At 48.9% G+C, this 20,268-nt stretch overlaps 1 protein-coding gene across 1 annotated transcript in view; it reads left to right on the top strand.

The window, feature by feature from the left end:
• Positions 1-20,268, top strand: part of DNAH10 (dynein axonemal heavy chain 10) — a 1,963,751-nt gene that overhangs the window by 1,517,699 nt on the left and 425,784 nt on the right. The window contains exon 60 of the mRNA XM_086942901.1: positions 4,007-4,224. Within this exon, the coding sequence (XP_086799027.1) occupies positions 4,007-4,224 (218 nt within the window). The remainder of the gene's footprint in view (positions 1-4,006; positions 4,225-20,268) is intronic.

The raw sequence follows: 20,268 nt of genomic DNA, 5'->3' as shown, positions 1-20,268 counted from the left end.
CTGCAGACGTGTTAACTCAGCCTGGTTAGCCCCCGCCAGCAAAGAGCTGGCGTAGTCCAGACGAGAGATGATGGTTGCCTGGACCACAAGCTGTCTGGTCGGGGCGTCGAAGAACTTAAGCACCGGCCTTAACCCTCTTAGGAGACCGAAGCAACAGGCTGCGATTTTTTTGGTGTGCCCTATAAATGTGAGACCAGCGTCTAGCCAGACCCCAAGGTTCTTCACCTCCGACACAGGGGTCGGAGTGGGGCCAAGCTCCGAAGGCCACCACTGATCGCCCCAGAGCTCCACTCCCTTCCCGACAACCATCACCTCTGTTTTTGTGGCATTAAGCTGGAGACAGTTGCCTGTCAGCCAGCTGGCCACCGCCTTCAGTCCGGACTGAAACCTGGGGGCATCCTGTTCCGCATCCCCGCTGAGAGTAACCGCCAGCTGTGTGTCGTCGGCATATGAGACCATGGTTAGGCCCCACTGCCTAGCGACATCAGCCAGCGGTCTCACGTAGAGATTGAACAGCGTGGGACTCAGCGAGGATCCCTGCGGAACCCCCATGGCCAGAGGCTGGAACCTGGACTTGAAGGGAGGGATGGCAACACAGAAGGAGCGGTTGTCTAGGAAGGAGCGGAACCATTGCAGCGCCTGGCCGCCGATACCAGTCTCCTCGAGCCGCCCAAGGAGGATGCTGTGCGATACAGTATCGAATGCGGCGCTGAGATCTAACAAGATCAGCGCCGACGTCTGCCCAGCATCCAGCCTTGCACGGAGATGTTCCACCATCACCAGAAGGGCAGTCTCCGTGCTGTGGCCAGCACGGAAGCCATTCTGTGTGGGATCGAGGGCATTGGTCCGGGCTAAGTGTTCAGACAGGGCCAGATTGACATGGGCCTCTGTCAACTTAGCTGGCCAGGGCAGCAGCGAGATGGGACGGTAGCTTTCCGGCTTAGACGGGTCAAGAGATGGCTTTTTAATAATCGGAGACACCACCGCCTGCTTCCAGCTGGTGGGAACGACCCCAGTCTCTAGGGAGAGATTGACGAGAGAGCGTATAGCCACACGCCCCACAAAGGTCTGATCTCGAAAGAGGGCAGGCCTCACTGGATCGGATGGGGACCCAGATTTAACTTGCGTAGCAAGTTTGTCAAACCCTTCCAGGGTGAGAGGGGGAAGAGTGAGCAGAGCGGGCTGGTAAGGTGTCTCCTTAGGGCTACCCAGCGCTGTACCCGTACTCGGGAAAGTCCGATATATAGACTGGACTTTACCCAAGAAGTAGGAAGCGAGGGACTCACAATGTGTGACAGAGCTTTGAAGATAGCCTTCGACGGGTTAGTGCTGTTCCGGAATTCCTTAGCATAAAATGCCGCTCGGGCACGACAGATGGCCCGGTGATAGAGCTTGACGGACGCGACATAAGTAGCTTTTAGCTCAGCCCCATATGTCTTCCGCCAGGCCCTCTCCGCCCGTCTACATGCTCCCTTCAAAGCGCGCAAAGCGTCGTCATACCAGGGGCTTGACACTCGAGGGTTGATCTTCGTTGTTGCAACAGGTATCAAAACATCGAGAGACTACTTTTCATTTACAGTCGATTGAGGGTGCTTAGCCTCTGTGGGTGGGCTCTTGTGGCCACATGTGTAAACCTCTTGGTGGATACTACTTCTACAGCAAGCTGGTGTCCTTTTTCCAGCCCTGGCCTGAGGTGTGAGGTAGGGACAGGATATGTATGGCTCCTCACCATCCCGCAGCTGCAATTCGGCTTCCCTTATTGTGTCAGCTAAAAGAACAAATGGTGTGCGGAATGCGGAATAAATCAAACATTCACCCTTAGTCACAGATCTAGGTTATTCCATCATTTTATTGCACACCAAGCCACGCAAGTTTGGACCCAGCCATATGCAAATCAGTCTTGACCCTGCTTCCCATGGGAACAGTCCAGCCCCAAACTGCCAGCCCAGGTCCTCCTTGGAGAGGATTACCCTTCCACCAAAAATCTTGAATCCTGAACTTTTGCTTCTTAATATCAATGAGTATGTTTGCGACAATGTAGATGAAATGTGTAATATTGAGTGCAAAATGCAAACATCCAATATGCAACTAGTAATTTTCTGTGAAAACATATTTGCAGTTTACTGTGAGCCACTTTCTAAAAAAGGTATAGTTCATAATATGTGATAAGATAGGGAGAAATTCCTGCTTTTATGTAATGGCCTCTAATTAAGAAACAGCAGTTAACTTACCTTTCAAGCTGTTTGCTGGCTCCGGCAGTAGGCACTGTGATGTCCTAAATCATCTGTACTAACATACAGTTGAGAAGCTGTGTCACTTTTCATATTACAGGTTATTAGTGACGTCACAAATAGACTGTAATAAAAAAAAATGTAAAGACTTTTTTTCCCTGGATTTGCAGGCTCCCAAACATTACGGGCACATGCATCGAGCTATTTTGTCTTCGCAAACGGGCCGATTCGCATAACGCAAAAAATGCTTTTCAGATGCAGCAAACCCTATTTTGCGATTGGGTAACCTCTTACCAAATCTCAAAATAGGTTTGGGATTCGTTATCAGGAAGGGGTGTGTTTAGGGCGTCCCTTCCTAATACCGAATATCGCATTGGTATGTAGGAATGTTTTGTGACTGAAATGCGGTAGCAAAACATTCACATTTTACCAACTGCTTTAAATAGGTGGTAACCCCTTTGCAAATGGAAAGGGGTCCCCAAGGGACTCCTTCCCCTTTGTGAATGTATACAAACACTTTTTTTAAGAGCTGGGTGTGGTCCCATGGACCCCTGCCTGCTCTTAAAAAATGAACGGAAAACCTTTAATTTTTCTCTTTGTAAAGCATTCCGTTTTCCTTTAACCCCTTAGCTGCGGCGGCTATTCCGCCGCAGCGATAGGGGGGAGAGGTGGCCGCGCGGCGCTCCCGTACTCGTGACGGAACCGCTCTGTCACGAGCCTCGGGTGGGCTGTGCTTGTGACGGAACGGTTCCGTCACGGCCCTGCCCGCTTAATAGAACGCGCCACACAGGAGCGAAATCAGCGCAGCGCAGGCGTGGCGAGCGGGCCGTGACGGAACCGTTCCGTCACCAGCACAGCCCACCCGAGGCTCGTGACAGAGCGGTTTCCGTCACGAGCACGGAACGGGTTAATAAAAACGTACTGCCTTACAATAAAAAATATTGCTTTATTTAAAAGCAATCATGGACATGGTGGTCTGCTGAACCCAGCTGGTCTCCATCCCTGTGATTTTTTCAATTCCTAGGGGGTCGCATATTGCGACCTACCTCATTAGTGTGTATGAGGTAGGTCATTTGCATTCCCTAGGAATCAGAGAGTGTTCAACACACTTTCATGCATGTTGTTTTGCAATTGCGTAATTGCGAATCGCGGGCATGCGCAATTAGGTAAACGCAAAATGATTTTTTCATGCATTTGGCCCTACATCTGCATGATTTCCCGAAATCTTCCTAAGGTTCACATTGAATGGCAGTGTTAACCCCAGATATGTTATTCCTTTCTTAGACAATTCAATTCCCAAGCCTTGTTTATGCCTTTTGAAGAAAGAATTAGAAAGGATTTTTATTTATCATTTATTCACATGCCACTATATTGTTTATTGTGTGCTGCAGTGAGGTCTCTAGATCAATAAGAGTAGAAGCACATCATCCACATATGCCAGGGCTTTATATTTCGGTCTTTTGCAATTAACACCACTTGTTGGTATACTTTCTCTAAATTGAATAAATAGAGGTTACAAAATGACTTAAACGATTAAAAATGAATGGCGCCTTCCATGCCTAGTATGCCTTACAAGGAGAACTCCCCGGAATGTCGTGAATGTGCATTAAAAAAATCAAACCTGGAGAGCCAAATGCTATTAAGGATGTGCTCACTCTTTCTAATGTCTTTTCTCCGTCTGGCTGAAACCACCTGTTTTAGTGCCTGTCAGTATTTAATAAAGTTCCAATCCCGTGTTCAATTGTTGAATTTTAATAGACCGTTTCTTACATTAGGTGGCAAGGTTGGAGCGTAACTATCACATGAGCAAACGTGATCTGGAAAAGATCCAAGCAGAGCTGCTGGCCCTTCAAAGCGAGCTGAGGGCTCTGGGTGAGAAGTACGAGGCAGCCATAAATGAAAAACAACTGCTGCAGGAGGAAGCTGAAATCATGGAGAGGAGACTGATCGCCGCTGACAAACTAATTTCTGGTTTGGGATCAGAAAATATAAGGTATGATTAATAGTCCAGTTCATTTGCTGCATGTTTGTTGCAGGTGTTTTCTTTAAAGAGACCTCTCTTCAGCCATCTCTCCCTGTTACTTTATTACTTCACATAATGCCCTTCTCTTCTCCAAGCACCTTCTCCACTTTTATTCTCTGATTTAGTCTTTTATAGAGGCAGCTTCTACACTCCTCTGCTTCCTGTGTATTTTTATGTATTTTGAACTTCTATACATTCTGAGCCTTTTGTTCATGTCAAAATCAGGTGCCTTCGATTTTCGCCCTCTTTTCAATTCTAAGTTGAGTATAAATGTTTTTCCTCACTCAAATTTCTCCAGATGTAACTGGAAGAAATGTATCCTATTCTGTCATTAAAAACTCAGAAGGGAATGGTAAAAGTGCAAAAAAATAGATTGTGCGACAATGTTATTTCCGTTGGGTAATTTTTCCGACTTCAAAAATTTCAGAATTTAAAATGATTGATTGGGGTGCAGTGTTTTTCACTGCTTTCTTGTTGAAATTGTATTTATTAATTTGCTGAACAAAGCATGGGCATTTTCATATTAGTATCAGAATCATGAACGGCCGGTAACTGAACATTGCTGACATTCTCAAAATCATTTCTTCAAAATCCTTAAGCTGGGAAGCCCTACTCTCCTACAATCCCTCCTCACTCCTTATGTTCCACGACGTGATCTGCGTTCCTCTAACCAGTACTTACTGAACGTTCCCCGCACAAAGCTTTGCCGCATTGGCGGACGCTCCTTTAGGGTTTTGGGAGCCAAGCTTTGGAATGCTCTACCTCTCAATATCTGCTCCTTAGAAAGCCTTCCCACTTTCCGAAAGGCTATTAAGACCCTCCTGTTCCCCTCTGTTTAGAATAAGTTCACCTCGTTCCCTTTTTTCCTAGCTCAGGTGGGGGTCTGTGATTCTCCTTAGCGCCGGGACGCCTCTTCGCTGGGGCAGCTGTTTGCGCTTTACCAAACCATAGAATAGAATAGAATTCTCCATACATTAAAATTGAATAGTTAAGCACTCTCGTAGGGCACAGCTTACTGCCTGGTTCTGTATAGCTCCCAATACCCAAACACCCACCAAACCCCAGGAATTGCTTCCCCAATATCCAACATTTGGCCTATTGCCATGCACAGTAAAAATTGGCAGGTTAGGGCTTTGTATACTATGTTGTATCTCCTCCTGAAATTGGGAGGTCTACAATTGTGGCAGCAGGTATGGCATCACAGTGTTGAAGATAGGTGATAGACGGCTCCCAGATATCCCACAGACGACTGCCCAGTGGCTGATGGTCCCAGTACACCATCAATTGTTCATGGCAGTATGCAATGTCTGTAATCCAATCTTGGGACCTAGGAACTTGCGACCTTTCCCAATGCAAAGCCACCTGGCGTTTGTCAAGAAGTAGCAATAGCGCAACTTAATTGCGGATCTCCCGGAGGATGTCGCCAACAAACCCCAGTAGCCCCACCATTGGTGAAAAAGCAAATGGCAGCCCTGTGATTTATTCTAGTGTGTGATAGACCTCGCCCCAGTAGGCTGTGATGGCAGGAGAGCGCCATGCTAAGTGCATAAAGTCTGATTGCGGCGCGTGGCAGCGCTGGCAACGGGAGTCGGGAATCAGCCCCATCCTGAATAGTGGCGCTGGTGTATGGTATAGCCGGTGTAGAAATTTTAACTAAATCAAGCGCAAATGGTAATTAGGAGACAGCATCTCTAGTTGACGGCAGCAAAACGACCATTGCGCATCAGACCACGTGAGTGCTAGGTCTTCATTCCAAGCCTCGCTTGCCTTAGAGGTAGTCACTGGTGCAGTCTGTTGCATGTATCGGTAAAGAGACGTTATCATCATGCGTTGTGATTAAGTAGTGTATGCATGCTCCAGGGCTTGCAACACCCTCGGGGAGTCTGGGAAGGTGTTGGGAGGCGCATGACATGTTGCTCATAGTTGGAAGTAGAGGAGAGTAACTAATGGTGCCAGTGACTTCTCTGTAAGGTCGGGAAAGCGATCGTTTGGATACAGTTGTGCAAATGTATGAATATTTAATCTTTTTGAATGGCTGATTGCACCTTTGTACGGTAGAGGAGGTATTGAGGGGTGATTAACCACGGGGACCGACGGGGCGTAGAGCTGTGTAGCGCCTTTGCGTCCCCCGAGACCTTCCCATGCCCATTGCATGCATTGTGTAGTGTCAATGTCCTGGCCGGATGATTAGTATGGAAAAAATAGTGCTGTTGTTAGGGGCCAATGGGAAGGCCTGTCCGCCTCAATCGCGTTCTGTGGTTGGAAGGGTGTGGGGTGGGTCCAGTAGTGTAAGAAGTATGCATATAGGGAAAATTTCGGGGCGCCCAATCCACTCTGGGACTGAGTTAATGTTAATAGTTCGTACTTCACTCATGGCTGCCTGCCAGCTCATATCAGCATAATTAAGTTGGAGCGAAGTTGCTTAAAAAAACTGATGGTAAGAGGAATGTTCACGAATAAATAAAGAAGTTTGGGTAACACTACAATTTTTGCAATGGCAATACGTCATGCCATAGAACGGGGGTGTCTAGACCAGATAGGAATGCGCTCCTCCAGCCAGGGCTTGCCAAAATTGCACCGCCATATCTCTTCAATGTTCCTTCTTGCCAGTATTCCTAGATATTTGACAGGATCCTCAGCCCACTGTAGTGGGTTGTCCAGGGCGAAAGGTCCAGTTGCATCCGTCAGAGGGAAAAGTATGGATTTTGCCCAGTTCACCTGAATACCGGAGAGGCCGCCAAATCGGACCACCTCCCGGACCAATGGACCTAAATTGGTCTCTGGCTCTTTTACGTACAAGGTGATGTCATCATCATATAGAGATATAATGAGTCCCCGAGATGTAAACCGCAGCCCTCTGTTAGAATGGTGCTGACATAACCGTGCCGCCAGCGGCTACATGGCAAGTTTTTCACTGCTTTTTATTACGATGATGTACTAATTTGAGTTTTAGCTACTAAGTAACAGCAGTTTTTTGGGCCACATAGGTAGTACTGAAGAAACACAAATTTGTGTGTTTATTTTCAGCATTTTTTGCATTCTGAAACATACCTGAATATTGAGGTTCATTCTAAATTGGTACAAAGAAGTTAGAGTCAAATAGAGTTGGGGAGTAAAATATATTAAACTGTATTAATGATAATCTCTGAATTTGATTAATTTTAAAATTTTCTGGGAATTCCCTTTCTGCCCCTAATTGTGGTTTTTGCCTTTTAGGCAAGTTTGTAATGTTTCCCTAAAATGTTGCCAAATTTGTGCTTTCTGATAGATACATCTGCCGTGTGGATTCCTCACCTTGTGAATATCCCCCTTGCGTCAGCAACATTCGGAAATTCTTTTTTCGTAGCCTCGCGCCGACGTGGATAGGACGTCACAGAGACACGGCTCCGCTCGCGACTCCGCTGACGTCACCGACACCTATAACAGGCCCACGCCGGCGTGATGACATCAGTTCCCTTTTTTCCGCATCGTCGACGCTAACGGTTATCGGGAATCTCTGTAGCCTACTGGTACATTGTTGCCATTTTGGTGGTTATTTCTGCTTCTCTGTATCCTGTTTCTTCGATAATGTCATCTAAGAAGACCGGCTTCAAGCCCTGCAGGGAGTGCGGTAAAATGATGTCCATTACCGACCCCCATGAAGACTGCATCTGGTGCTTAAGTTCCGACCATGATGTGGAGGATTGTTCTTCATGTCGGAAGATGAATCCGAAGGCCCTGAGGGAGAGAGAAGCCAAACTTCTGGTTGCGAAGGTGAAAGCTGGAAAGGAGAAGTCGTCGAGGTCTCGTTCTCGAAGGGCGAGGTCGAAGTCCAGGGCGAGGTCGAGATCTGCTTCTCGAGAGAGGTCGTCTTCGAAGTCGGCGGATCGATGTTTCGAAGTCGAAGAAAAGGCACAAGAAGAGGAGACATGAGTCCCGGCGTCGGTCCGGTAAGGAGTCGGGCTCGGGGTCGAGGTCGAGGTCACCGAAGAAGGTACGTTCGAAGGTGGTTACCCTCGAAGTCTCCAAGCATGAAGGTGAGGCCTCGCCTTCTGAGTCGCGTGGGCGATCTCCGTCTCCGGCTCCGGTACCCTCTCCGGCTCCGAATCCGTCTCCGGCGCCGTCCCCGGCCCGTGAAGAGGAAGAGGCCCGGGACGATGTGGATTCCGCGCCTGTCGAAGAGCCGAATCCGATCCCTCTTCAGGACCGGCCCGATGGTTTTCAGCCGCCCTTTCCTGCTCCAGGCCAGGACCCTTCTGCGTTTCTTAACGCAATGTATGGTGTCTTCTCAAGGGCATGGTACCCCTCTGGTGCGCCTTCGGGTCCCACGGGTCCATTGGCATTCAGCCTGGGAGTTCATCACTCCTATCCTCCGGCTCCGTTTATGCCCTACATGCCGGCTCCGACGCCGCATTGGCATTTCCCGGCTCCGCCGAAGTCGTCGACGCCGATTCCGGCGTCGCCTGCACCTGATCATCCTCGAGGGCATTCTTCTGTGCCGTCGGTTTCGGTACCGGCGCCGGCCCCAAATTCGTCGAAGCCGCTGGTGGATCCGGCTGCGAGGCGTGTTAAGGAGAGATCCAGAAGAGAAGCACAACGCCTTCTGGAGGAGCAGAGTTATATGGGCTCTCAGTCTGACGTTGAAGAAGGTGAGCTAGAGGAGAGCTGTTCTGAGGAATTGGCGGATTCTGGGACCCTTGATTTCTCTCCAGAGTGGGAGTTGCCCTCAGGCTCAGGTGCTCCATCTAAGGATATCCAGCCTTACCATCTGGTTATGAGAAAAGCTGCTGAGCTCCTTCAATTGACTCTGCCTACAGTGGAGTTCAAGTCTAACCTCCTCACAGAAGTCTTACATTCTCCAAATTCGGTGGTTGAGCCTTTACTTCCATTCAATGATGCCTTGACTGATCCTATTATGGAAGTTTGGAAGAAACCTTTGTCTGCTCCTGCGGTATCAAAGAGTGTTGCAAGGAGGTACAGGGCTGCCCCTGAGGACCCGGCTTTTCTCTCTTCACATCCTTCGCCGGAGAGCCTGGTCATTCAGGCTGCCTGTTCAAAGAAGAGTCTTAGTGCCTTTCCGCAGGTTCCTTGTGAGAAGGAGGCAAAGAAACAGGACCAGGTGGCGAAAAAGACCTTTTCATCGGCTAGTATGGCCTTAAAGTCAACTAATGCCACATGCCTAATGGGGAGGTATGTTCATGCTCTGATGGACTCCTTACGTATCCTGGCCCCTAAAATTCCTGACGCAAACCGAAAGGATTTTGAGGAGGTGATTAATGACACTCAGGCGGCTGCCCGCCAGGTAATTCAAAGTGGTCTGGACACTGCTGACTCTGTGGCTCGAATTATGGGCACTGCTGTTGCGACAAGGAGATCTGCCTGGTTGAAGTCATCGGACTTTTCGGCTGATGTTCAGGCGACTCTGCTTGATCTCCCTTTTGATGGCTCAGGTCTATTTGGTAAAAAGGCGGATGCTGCTCTTGAGCGGTTCAAGGATTGCAGGGCAACAGCGAAGTCCTTGGGCCTCCAGATCAGGGGCGCTTCTTCCGGCAGAAGGTTCAGGGGCTTTGGTCGCTCCTTTCGGAATTTCCGGCAAGGCCAACAGCAGCAGCAGCAGCAGCAGCAGCGGCAAAATTCTATGTACAGATCGTACAGAGGAAAGCAAAGAGCGCGTCCTCGTGGACGTCAGCCCTCCTCTTCCTCCACCTATTCCAACCCCCCTGCTGCAGAAAAGCAGCCCTAGATCCGCTATTCAGGATCATGTGGGTCCGGTTGGGGGTCGGCTTACCCATTTTCTACAGGATTGGGAATCGGTTACGTCAGATCTTTGGGTTCTCAATCTTGTAGAAAATGGGTATGCCCTTCCCTTTCGGGAATTCCCCCCTGTTTACCCTCCTTGTCAAGGTTTTTGCACCCAGGAACATCTGTCTCTTCTGCAGGAGGAAGTTCTAACTCTGTTACGAAAGGGTGCGATAGAGGTGGTCCCAGAGCAGGAAAGGGGTCAGGGATGCTACTCCCGGTATTTCCTGATCCCCAAGAAGGATGGCAGGCTTCGTCCTATCCTGGACCTCAGGATCTTGAATCTCTATCTGAAGCAGGAGAAATTCAAGATGCTCACCCTTGTTCAGGTTCTTCAAGCGTTGATGGAAGGAGACTGGATGGTGTCGCTCGACTTGCAGGATGCGTATTTCCACATCCCAATCCTGAAGTCGCACAGGAAGTATCTCCGTTTCACGGTTGGGTCGCAGCACTACCAGTTTGCGGTCCTTCCGTTTGGTCTTACTACTGCGCCTCGAGTCTTCACCAAGGTGATGGCGGTGGTGGCAGCACATCTCAGGAGATCGGGGATACCTGTGTTTCCGTATCTAGACGACTGGCTGGTCAAAGCGGAGTCGTCGGAGAAGGTGCTCCATCATCGGCAGGAGACAACTCAGTTGTTGTTCAGGTTGGGTTTTTCGATAAATGTACCCAAGTCTCACCTGGTGCCCTCCCAGCGCAACCTGTTCATAGGTGCCGTACTGGACACTACTGTTTGTCGCGCATTCCCTCCTCCTCAAAGGATTCGCGACATACAGGAAATGATTCCTTTGTTTTACCCTGGAGCGGTCGTTCCAGTCCTGAAGGTTCTTCGCCTGCTCGGTCTGATGGCTTCTTGCATTCTCCTGGTCAACCATGCACGCTGGCACATGAGGGCACTCCAGTGGTGTCTCCGCAGGCAGTGGTATCAGCACAACGGAGATCTCGGGGAGTCAGTGAAGATCTCCAGAGAAACTGCAGCGGATCTGTCTTGGTGGAGCGTGGAAGGCAACCTGTCGCAGGGGAAGCCTTTCCATCTACCTCCATCGGTGGCCACGGTGATTTCGGATGCATCCACTCTAGGGTGGGGTGCTCATCTGGGGGATCTGGAGGTCAAGGGTCTTTGGTCTCCAGAGGAAAGGTTGCTTCACATCAACCTTCTAGAGTTGCGGGCGATACGTTTGGCGCTCAAGGCCGTCCTCCCTTCCCTTCGCGGTCGGTCGATCCAAGTCCTGACGGACAACACGACCGCGATGTGGTACGTCAACAAGCAGGGAGGAGTGGGGTCGCAGTGTCTCTGCAGAGAGGCTCTGCGTCTCTGGTCCTGGGTTCAGGACCACCAGATTTGCCTGATGGCAAATCATCTGGCCGGAGTTCTGAACGTACGTGCGGACAGTCTCAGCCGGCAATTCTCTGCCGACCACGAGTGGAGGCTTCATCCAGAGGTGGTTCGTCACGTCTTTCGGACGTGGGGGACCCCTCGGGTGGACCTGTTTGCCACTCGCGAGAATGCCCACTGCCCGTCATTCTGCAGTCTCCAGTATCCGATGCAAGGAGCCTTGGGGGATGCGTTTCAGTTGAGTTGGGGAAGTCAACTCCTTTACGCGTTTCCTCCCATACCCTTGATTCCTCGGGTTCTGAGGAAAATTCGCCAAGACCGGGCCCAAGTTATATTGGTCGCCCCGGATTGGCCAAGAAGGTTGTGGTATACAGATCTACTCCACCTCTCCTCCCACCCGCCGCTCCGTCTCCCTCTCAGGGCAGACCTCCTCTCTCAGATGGAGGGGCAGGTTCTACACCCCCACCTCCAGACATTGCACCTTCATGCCTGGAGATTGAACGGGGCAACCTGATTTCCTATTCTCTCACACCTGATGTAGTGGATGTCATTTTGTCTGCTAGACGTGACTCCACTAAGACTGTCTATTCTTATAGATGGTCTAGGTTTGTTGTTTGGTGTGGTGAGAATGATATTGACCCGTTGAGAGCCCATTTATCAGATGTGCTCCGGTTTGCTCTCTCTTTGGCTCAACAGGGGCTGGCAGTTGCCACAGTTAAGGGCTATCTTTCGGCACTGTCAGCTTTTATTTGTTTGCCTGATCAGCCCTCTCTTTTTAAGTCACCTGTTGTCTTGAGATTTTTGAAGGGTCTTGTAAATAAGTTTCCTCCTACCCCTTTTATTGTACCTCAGTGGGACTTGAATCTTGTTCTGACTTTTCTGATGGGCTCTCCTTTTGAGCCTCTTCATAATTGTCCTATGAGGCTTTTAACCTTTAAGACAGTTTTCCTAGTTGCGATTACCTCGGCAAGGAGGGTGAGTGAGCTTCAAGCTCTTAGTTCCAAGCCCCCGTTCCTGACCATACATGCTGATCGGATGGTTCTAAGGACCAGGGCTGCTTTTCTTCCTAAGGTGGTGACTCCTTTCCACCTTGGTCAATCCATTACCCTCCCTACCTTTTATCCTCCCCCACACCCTTCCAAGGAGGAGGAGAGGTTGCACCGTCTGGACCCTAAGAGGGCGGTGTCTTTTTATTTGGACAGAACTAGAGACTGTCGCTTGGACGATCAACTCTTCATTGGCTTTGCTGGCTGCAAGAAGGGAAGAGCGGTCCATAAAAGGACTTTATCAAGATGGATCGTTCTGTGCATAAAGATCTGCTACTCTTTGGCCGGTAAGGAGCCTCCGGAGGGTATTAGAGCTCATTCCACTAGAGCTAAGTCATCTACCTCTGCTTTGGCTAGAGGTGTTCCTGTGGAGGACATTTGTAGGGCGGCAACCTGGTCTTCCCTCCATACTTTCGCGAAGCATTACTGCTTGGATACGGAAGTCAGGAGGGACGGCCACTTTGCGCGCTCTTTCCTTCAGGATTTCCTGGTTTAGAAGAGTGGACACCCTCCTCCGGGAGTGGGGACTGCTGTGGGACTCTATTCACAAGGTGAGGAATCCACACGGCAGATGTATCTATCAGAAGAACAAGTTACTTACCTTCGGTAACGCTTTTTCTGGTAGATACTATATCTGCCTGTGGATTCCTCACTGACCCACCCGCCTCCCCGTTGTCCACTCTTCTATGCCAGAGTTATTGTACTGTAATGTATATTTGTTTTGATGTCAAGGAAATGTTTCATTTGCTTCCTGCATTTGCTTTACACTGTGTGTTTTGCCTTGACTATTGTATACTGTGTATGCTTTGTATATATCTACTGTCATTGGTCCGTCCGTGTGCCTCGATGGCACGGAAAAAAGGCGGAACTGATGTCATCACGCCGGCGTGGGCCTGTTATAGGCGTCGGTGACGTCAGCGGAGTCGCGAGCGGAGCCGTGTCTCTGTGACGTCCTATCCACGTCGGCGCGAGGCTACGAAAAAAGAATTTCCGAATGTTGCTGACGCAAGGGGGATATTCACAAGGTGAGGAATCCACAGGCAGATATAGTATCTACCAGAAAAAGCGTTACCGAAGGTAAGTAACTTGTTCTTTTGTCGAATAATCATGCCAAGCAGACGGCAGTACACTGCCCACAGAGCATGTGTGGATCTGTCACTATGCAAATCAGATGTGGTATAAACGTGCAAAAAAAACGAGGTACACCATCTGAATGGGTGGTCCCATAGGGTATCCTGCGGTACTGAACATTTAAGAAAAGTATAGGTCCTGATGATTGACCAATGGTGCTTTTCCTTGGGGCAATGCCCCTTCCCTTCCCCATAAAACAATGTGCCTCGGCCGGACACGCGCTGCAGGCGCGCCGCCTGCGCGCCAAAGGTAAGCCCGTCTGCGCCCGTCCGCGCCAGACCGGCGACCGGGGCCAGACATGCTGCCGGTGGACTACCAAAAACATTCTATACCAGAGAAGAGCTACTTAGTTATAACCCTCAGGCAAAAAACCTCCCTCTCTTGACTTTTGGAGAGCCAAAAGAACCATCCCAAATATGTTACAAGAGCAAAACGACTGAGACCACGGACTCTGATCACAGGAGTAATCCCACAAAACAACTTAACTCCAAGACATGTCAAAAGCACATAGCATGTGGCCTGATAAATGTCAGGTCCCTTGCTAAACATGCGACGCATGTATATGACCTGCTTGTTGACAACTCCTTTGACTGTCTGTTTATTACGGAAACATGGCTGTCCGAATGTTCTAACCCGGATTTAGCTTAAGCACTCCCCCTGGGATACACTATATCCAGACTAGACAGAACAGGAAAAGTAGGAGGAGGAATTGCGATCATCTATAAAGAACATCTAAAATGCACCACGTCACTCACCCCTGAATTAAAGGACGCAGAAAGCCTCTGTTTCAATATTAAAATAAACAATCACACCACATTTGCGGGAGTACTGATGTGCAGACCCCCTGGCCCCATGGGCCATTTTTTAGACACTCTTGGTGACTCTTTAAGCCCCATGGTGATACGTTATGCCAACTTTACAGTTCTTGGTGACTTCAACTTACACCTAGAAACGGAGAACTGCCCAAATACTAGAAATTTCAGGGAAATTACTAACTCCCTCGGGCTAAAAATTCTTAATAAAGGCCCTACCCGCCAAGCCGGGCATACCCTAGATGGGATATGTTCTAATGCTACCAACATAGTAACACCCCCCCCCCCCCCCTCCACCCTTGTCTGGACTGACCACAATCTGGTACCTTCTAATATATGCTATGAAAATGGACCCATAAAAGGGCATGATATTACCACCCCCCTTGTCCACAACTGGAAAAACCTGCTAGCCAGCCCCAATCTGCTACATTTAGCAGAATCCACTAAACCCACCCTCACAAATGATCCAGATACGGACAATAATCTGTTTAATAAATGGATGCTATCAATAGCTAATACGCTAGCACCATGGAAGAAGGGCAAGAACGCAAACGTAAGTCAGCTCCCTGGTTCACACCCCAACTAAAAACCATGAAAGATAAGTGCAGGAACCTAGAGAAAATATGGAGAAAGCACTACAAAACAGAAGACCTGAAATCCTTTAGATTAGGATTAAATTCCTACCACCTACAAATAAGGGTGGAAAAAAAGAAGCACTATACGCACCTCATTGAAAGGGCAGATGACAACCAAAAATCGATTTTTTCTATAGTCAAATCTTTTACTCACCCAGCTAACCTAGACTCGGAAATACCCCCCTCACAAGAACTGTGTGACGACATCAAAGAGTAATTTGAAAACAAAATCAATGAGCTAAAAAACAATTTCTCTGACTGTATAGCCCAAGACCCCCCAGCCCAAAACCCAGGTCCAAAAGCAGAACTCAAATGTTTCAAAGAAATTAGCTTAGACGATTCTAAGAAGGCTATCCTTTCATGCAAATCAGGGTCCCCTTTCGATCCTTGCCCGCCAAAGATCCTTCACGCACTAATTGAGATTGTGAACCCGGTCATAAATCAAATTATTAACTCTACTTTTGAAACAGCAATAATCCAAAATCTTTGGAAAACAGCCGCGGTCAAACCTCTCCAAAAAAAGAAACTATCAGACCCCACCATACTTTCCAACCTAAGACCCATCTCCCTTCTCCCATGTCTGAGTAAAATAGCGAAAAAAATGGTGAACACTCAGCTAAATGAATTCTCGGAAAGCTCCAATTGCCTTCACCCCAAGCAATCAGGTTTCAGAGCGAGGCATTCAACAGAATCAGCACTGCTCCACACCACAGATACCCTGAAATGGGCGCTAGATCAAGGTAAATAGGCGGTGCTGATTCTGTTGGATCTCTCCGCGGCCTTTGATACGGTCTCCCACAACATTCTGATAAACAGACTGAAACAAATAGGAATAAATGAGAAGGCCCGCGAATGGCTAACCGCATTCCTTAGAAACAGGAACCAGATCGTCACTCTGGGTAGGTGTAAATCCACAGGGAAACAACTGTCCTCAGGGGTCCCACAGGGATCCTCCCTCAGTACGACCCTTTTTAACTTATACATGTCCCCACTGCTCACACTAATTGATTCCTTTGACATTGAAGCAATCAGCTACGCAGACAACACCCAATTGATTCTGACCCTGGATAAAAACTCTACCGCGGCAGAAGAAAAATGTCATCACTGCCTCACCTCAGTCATGAAATGAGTGGAGTCAAACCATCTCAGGTGTAACAGCTCCAAGACAGATATTATGCTGTTTGGAAAAGCTAACAACTTTAACCCTACCCTGTGGTGGCCCACTAATTCAGACCCACCGCCCGCCACAGTGGACACAGCCAAAAACGTAGGTTTCAAATTCGACCCCACGCTTTCCTTCCACAAACAGGCACTCACAGTTGCAGGTACCTGTTTCCAAATCATAAGAATGTTGAGAAAATTCTTTGATCTGCTGCCCCTGCACGCTAGAAAAACGGTTGCATTGGCCCTGATTTTATCTCGCCTCGATTATGGCAATGGTCTGTATGCAGGAACAAAAAAAATGGTGATAAAACGACTACAGGTGCTCCAAAATGCTGCCGCCAGGTTGGTACTGGGACTCCCTAAACGGTCATCCTCGACTGATGCCCTAAAAACCCTCCACTGGCTACCAATTCATAAAAGGATCTTTTTCAAGATCCTAACCATCACCTATAAAGCCACCAATGGTAGTGGGCCACACTATCTGAGAAATCATCTGAGACCCTACAAAACTAAACGAACCCTGCGGTCTTCCAATGAGAACTCGCTTACCAACCCCCACTTCAAACTGAAAACCCGAGGAGGGAAAACTTTTGCCACACTAGGAGCAAAAGCTTGTAACCACCTGCCTACCCAACTAAGACACACCAACAACGAGCACATGTTCAGAAAGCTATTAAAAACTTGGGTTTCCAGCACCTAAGATCAGGAAATATTAGCACTAATCTGATCCTTCTGCAATCATCCCTTTCTGCACCTTTCCCCTCCAATCTTCCCCTCAGCCTCTGTCATATAGCGCCAAGATGCTCCTAGGACGGAGCACGCTGCGCTCTATAAAAACCTATTTCATTCATTCATTAATTTCCTTCTGTTGGCCTTTCAGGTACTGCAGGACCGGTATAAGAGATCTCAATGGCTGCCCTTAACCAGCAGGAATTGTAGGCTTGATCCTGTCCTGCATTTGTGTTAAAAAAATATATATGGGAGCACAGTAGGGATAACCCGACCTACCAGCCCTTGCGGGGGCGAGGGGGACGGGAGTGTGTCCATCTGGTACCACAAAGCTGCAGTGTCGCAAAATCTTAAATAAAATATGTAAAATGGGGGGATTGGTATCCATGGGGCAGGGTTAAGCACTCGCCCTGCGACCAGCCACTCAGCAACACACAACCATTACCCCTGCACATCAGAGGGTTGATCACCTCCATTGGGTTGGGGACAAGGTCTGGTCAGATGCGAGGCCATTCTTCCAACTTCCTGCTGCTCGCGGCTAAAGGCTGTGTGCTGCAGGCGGTTAGCTGCTTGCGGTGCACGGCAGGCACAGTGGCTTTTCGGCTGCACAAAATGGGTTTGGCGCCTCTGCACAACGCATGGCTGAAGGGCTATTGGCTTCAGTAGCGTGGCGGGGCCTGGGACACACTAGGCCGCAGCAGCGCTCAATAAACGCACATGAGACTACCACTTTCACTCCCGTGGCCGGAAGACCCCGAGCGGTCTCCGGCCGTTTATTTATCCCCTCGGGTCGAGTCCGCCCGAGGGGTGTGTGGATGTGTGAAGTTTGCAACAATGTAGTAGAGGGCCCGGGTGGCTCTCTAAATCCCTCCTTTCTTTCGGTTCTGGACCATCAAGTCCTCCCAGTTCATGGAGAAGTATATACAAAGTCCTTCAGTTGCTGACTTGGCACCGGATTCGGCCAGAGACCATACTTCTGGCTCCGGACCCTGTGACCAGCCGACGCACTGGACGGGATACTCTCAGATGATTCAGTGGTAGTGTCTCGACACAACGGCCGTGTAGGATCAGCACAGCCCTGGCTGACTTGCCGGGGTATCTCTGGTGGTGTACTCCCCATACTGGGTGAGGAAGGAGGGGAGGAACTTGGAAAGGGGTCTTGATCGTCAGACGCTTCTTGATCCAGCGCCCTCTCAGCGGTCTTCTTGAAATGTTTGACACATTCATGGTTACCAAGTGCGCTCCCCTTTTAGCAGTGATCATGGTCCCTTGAACACTCACAACAAGCCATACTTCTGGCTCGTAGGGCGTCCGGAACTTCCATTCGGGGTGTCGGTCTTTGATCACCACCCTGTCTCCAACACTTAGCTGAGGTTCTTGTGCTCTTTGTGCTTCGCTGGCCTTCTGATTTGTTGCCTCCCTCCTTGCTTGTATGGCTGCATCATCCCGCTCCACGGGCACCCACGTCGGGTCTGACGGGATACTGTCTTGTGGGGCCCACTCAAACAGTAGATGAACCGGAGCACACTTGGTTGTGCTATGAGAGGTCTGTCAATACGCACCAAGGAATTGGTCAAGAGCTGTTTCAGCGTCTTCTCCACCATCCACTGCGATGCGCAGCGCACGGTTGAGTGTCCTCATTAGACGTTCCACTTCCCTGTGTGCTTGTGGCCATGGCGGGGTGATCTTCTGATGGCGAAACGCCTGACTCTCAAGATACTCCTGAAACTCTCGGCCCTGGGAAGGGGGTCTGTTGTCGGACTTTACTTCTTCCGGTAGTCCCTTCATTCGCAAAAGTCCTGACCTGGACCCTTTTCACCTAGGGAAATGCTGTTGACAACACCACTTCGCCGATGGGGAACTTCGAGAATGAGTCAACCATGACCAGCATATGACGTCCATCTGGGAAGCTCCCAAAGTCCAAGCTGATGTGTGTCCAGGGGGTCTTGCTCGGTTCTTTAGTGATCACAGGTGCTGGCGCTGGGTCTCCTCCGGTGATCGTGCATGCGTGGCACTGTCTTACCATTTCCTCCACCATGGAGTCCATCGCCTGGAACCAGACCTTGTCCCACAACCAGGCCTTGGTCTTCGCCATTCCCTGATGGCCGACGTGTGCCAGCATGAGGATCCGATTCTGAAAACTCTCTGGGACCACTATCAGGACAACTCTGTGTATCCCCACGCTGAGTTCGTTTTGGACCTGCCAGAGTTGTTGGCGGGCATGGCTGACCTCCATCCGGAGGACGCGAGCTCCATCCATGAAATGGGCCCATCCGTTTTTCTCCAATGCTCCTCTCACTCGGGAGAGAGTGTGGTCTTCCTGAGTGGCCTGGCCAATTACTTCAAGCTTCATGGCTATGGGACACGGCCCTTGCAAAACCATGTTGACAAAAGCTTCGGTGTTCCAGGCGTCCGCCAACTGGTCCGGTGACATCGTGGACTCAGGGTGACGAGACAGATAGCCGACAGGGTTGTTAGCCCCTGGACAATAGATTACTTTGAAGTTGTATGCTTGCAATTGTACTGCCCACCGTTCAATCCTCGGGGGCGCTAGCCGGGATGAGTCTGCAAACAACAGGAGTAGCGGTTTGTGATCAGTCACGACATGGAACGCCTGGCCCCACAGATACAGGTGGAAGTGTTGGCCCGCCCATTTGATAGCCAACGCCTCTCTCTCGATTTGTAATCTATATGCTGCTGGAATTGAACATATGCTATTTTCCTGTCCTGCACTCTCTATCTATTGGAATGGAATAACAGATCTCTTAAAAACCAATCAGATAATAATACCGGAACTTTCAGCACATTTGGTTTTACTTGACATTCAAGAAACTAATTGTCTCAATAAGGACCTTATTACTATTCTGTTTGCATGTGCAAGATTAGTTATAGCCAGGACATGGATTTCTAAGGATCCTCCAAACGTAGCAGAATGGCGTGCTTTGGTTAGCGAAGTTAGAATTATGGAACTCACATTAGCTAAACATAGAGGCCCAAAAGCCTTTGTTAGAAAAGAAAGGATTTGGAAACAATTCTTTGAAGTACAAAAAGTGGGGATTGCTTGCTAAAGTATATTATGTGTTTTTTTTTTTTTCCTTTTTTAACCACTTAACAAGCACTAAATTGTCTTCATACCCCTTCTTTCTTTCCTTTCTCTTACCCTTGCTTATTACTTTAAAATGCAAATCAAAGTTAATCCTATGTCTATATAGTATTATTGAATTTGTATATTTGAATTATTATGGTATATGTCTTATCTTGCAATAATAAAAAAAAGTTCAAAAAAAAAAAAAAAGGAATGCTTTAATGGCCGGCGGCCATTAAAGCATTCCAAGACATCCACTCCCACTTGTGATCGTGGCGTGTGAGGATCCGCAGTGGCT

The sequence above is a fragment of the Lissotriton vulgaris genome, chromosome 11 (genome assembly GCF_964263255.1).
Source record: "Lissotriton vulgaris chromosome 11, aLisVul1.2, whole genome shotgun sequence".
NCBI lineage: Eukaryota > Metazoa > Chordata > Amphibia > Caudata > Salamandridae > Lissotriton > Lissotriton vulgaris.
Note: the sequence above shows the minus strand (reverse complement) of the source record. Positions and strands in the feature narration are given on the sequence as shown.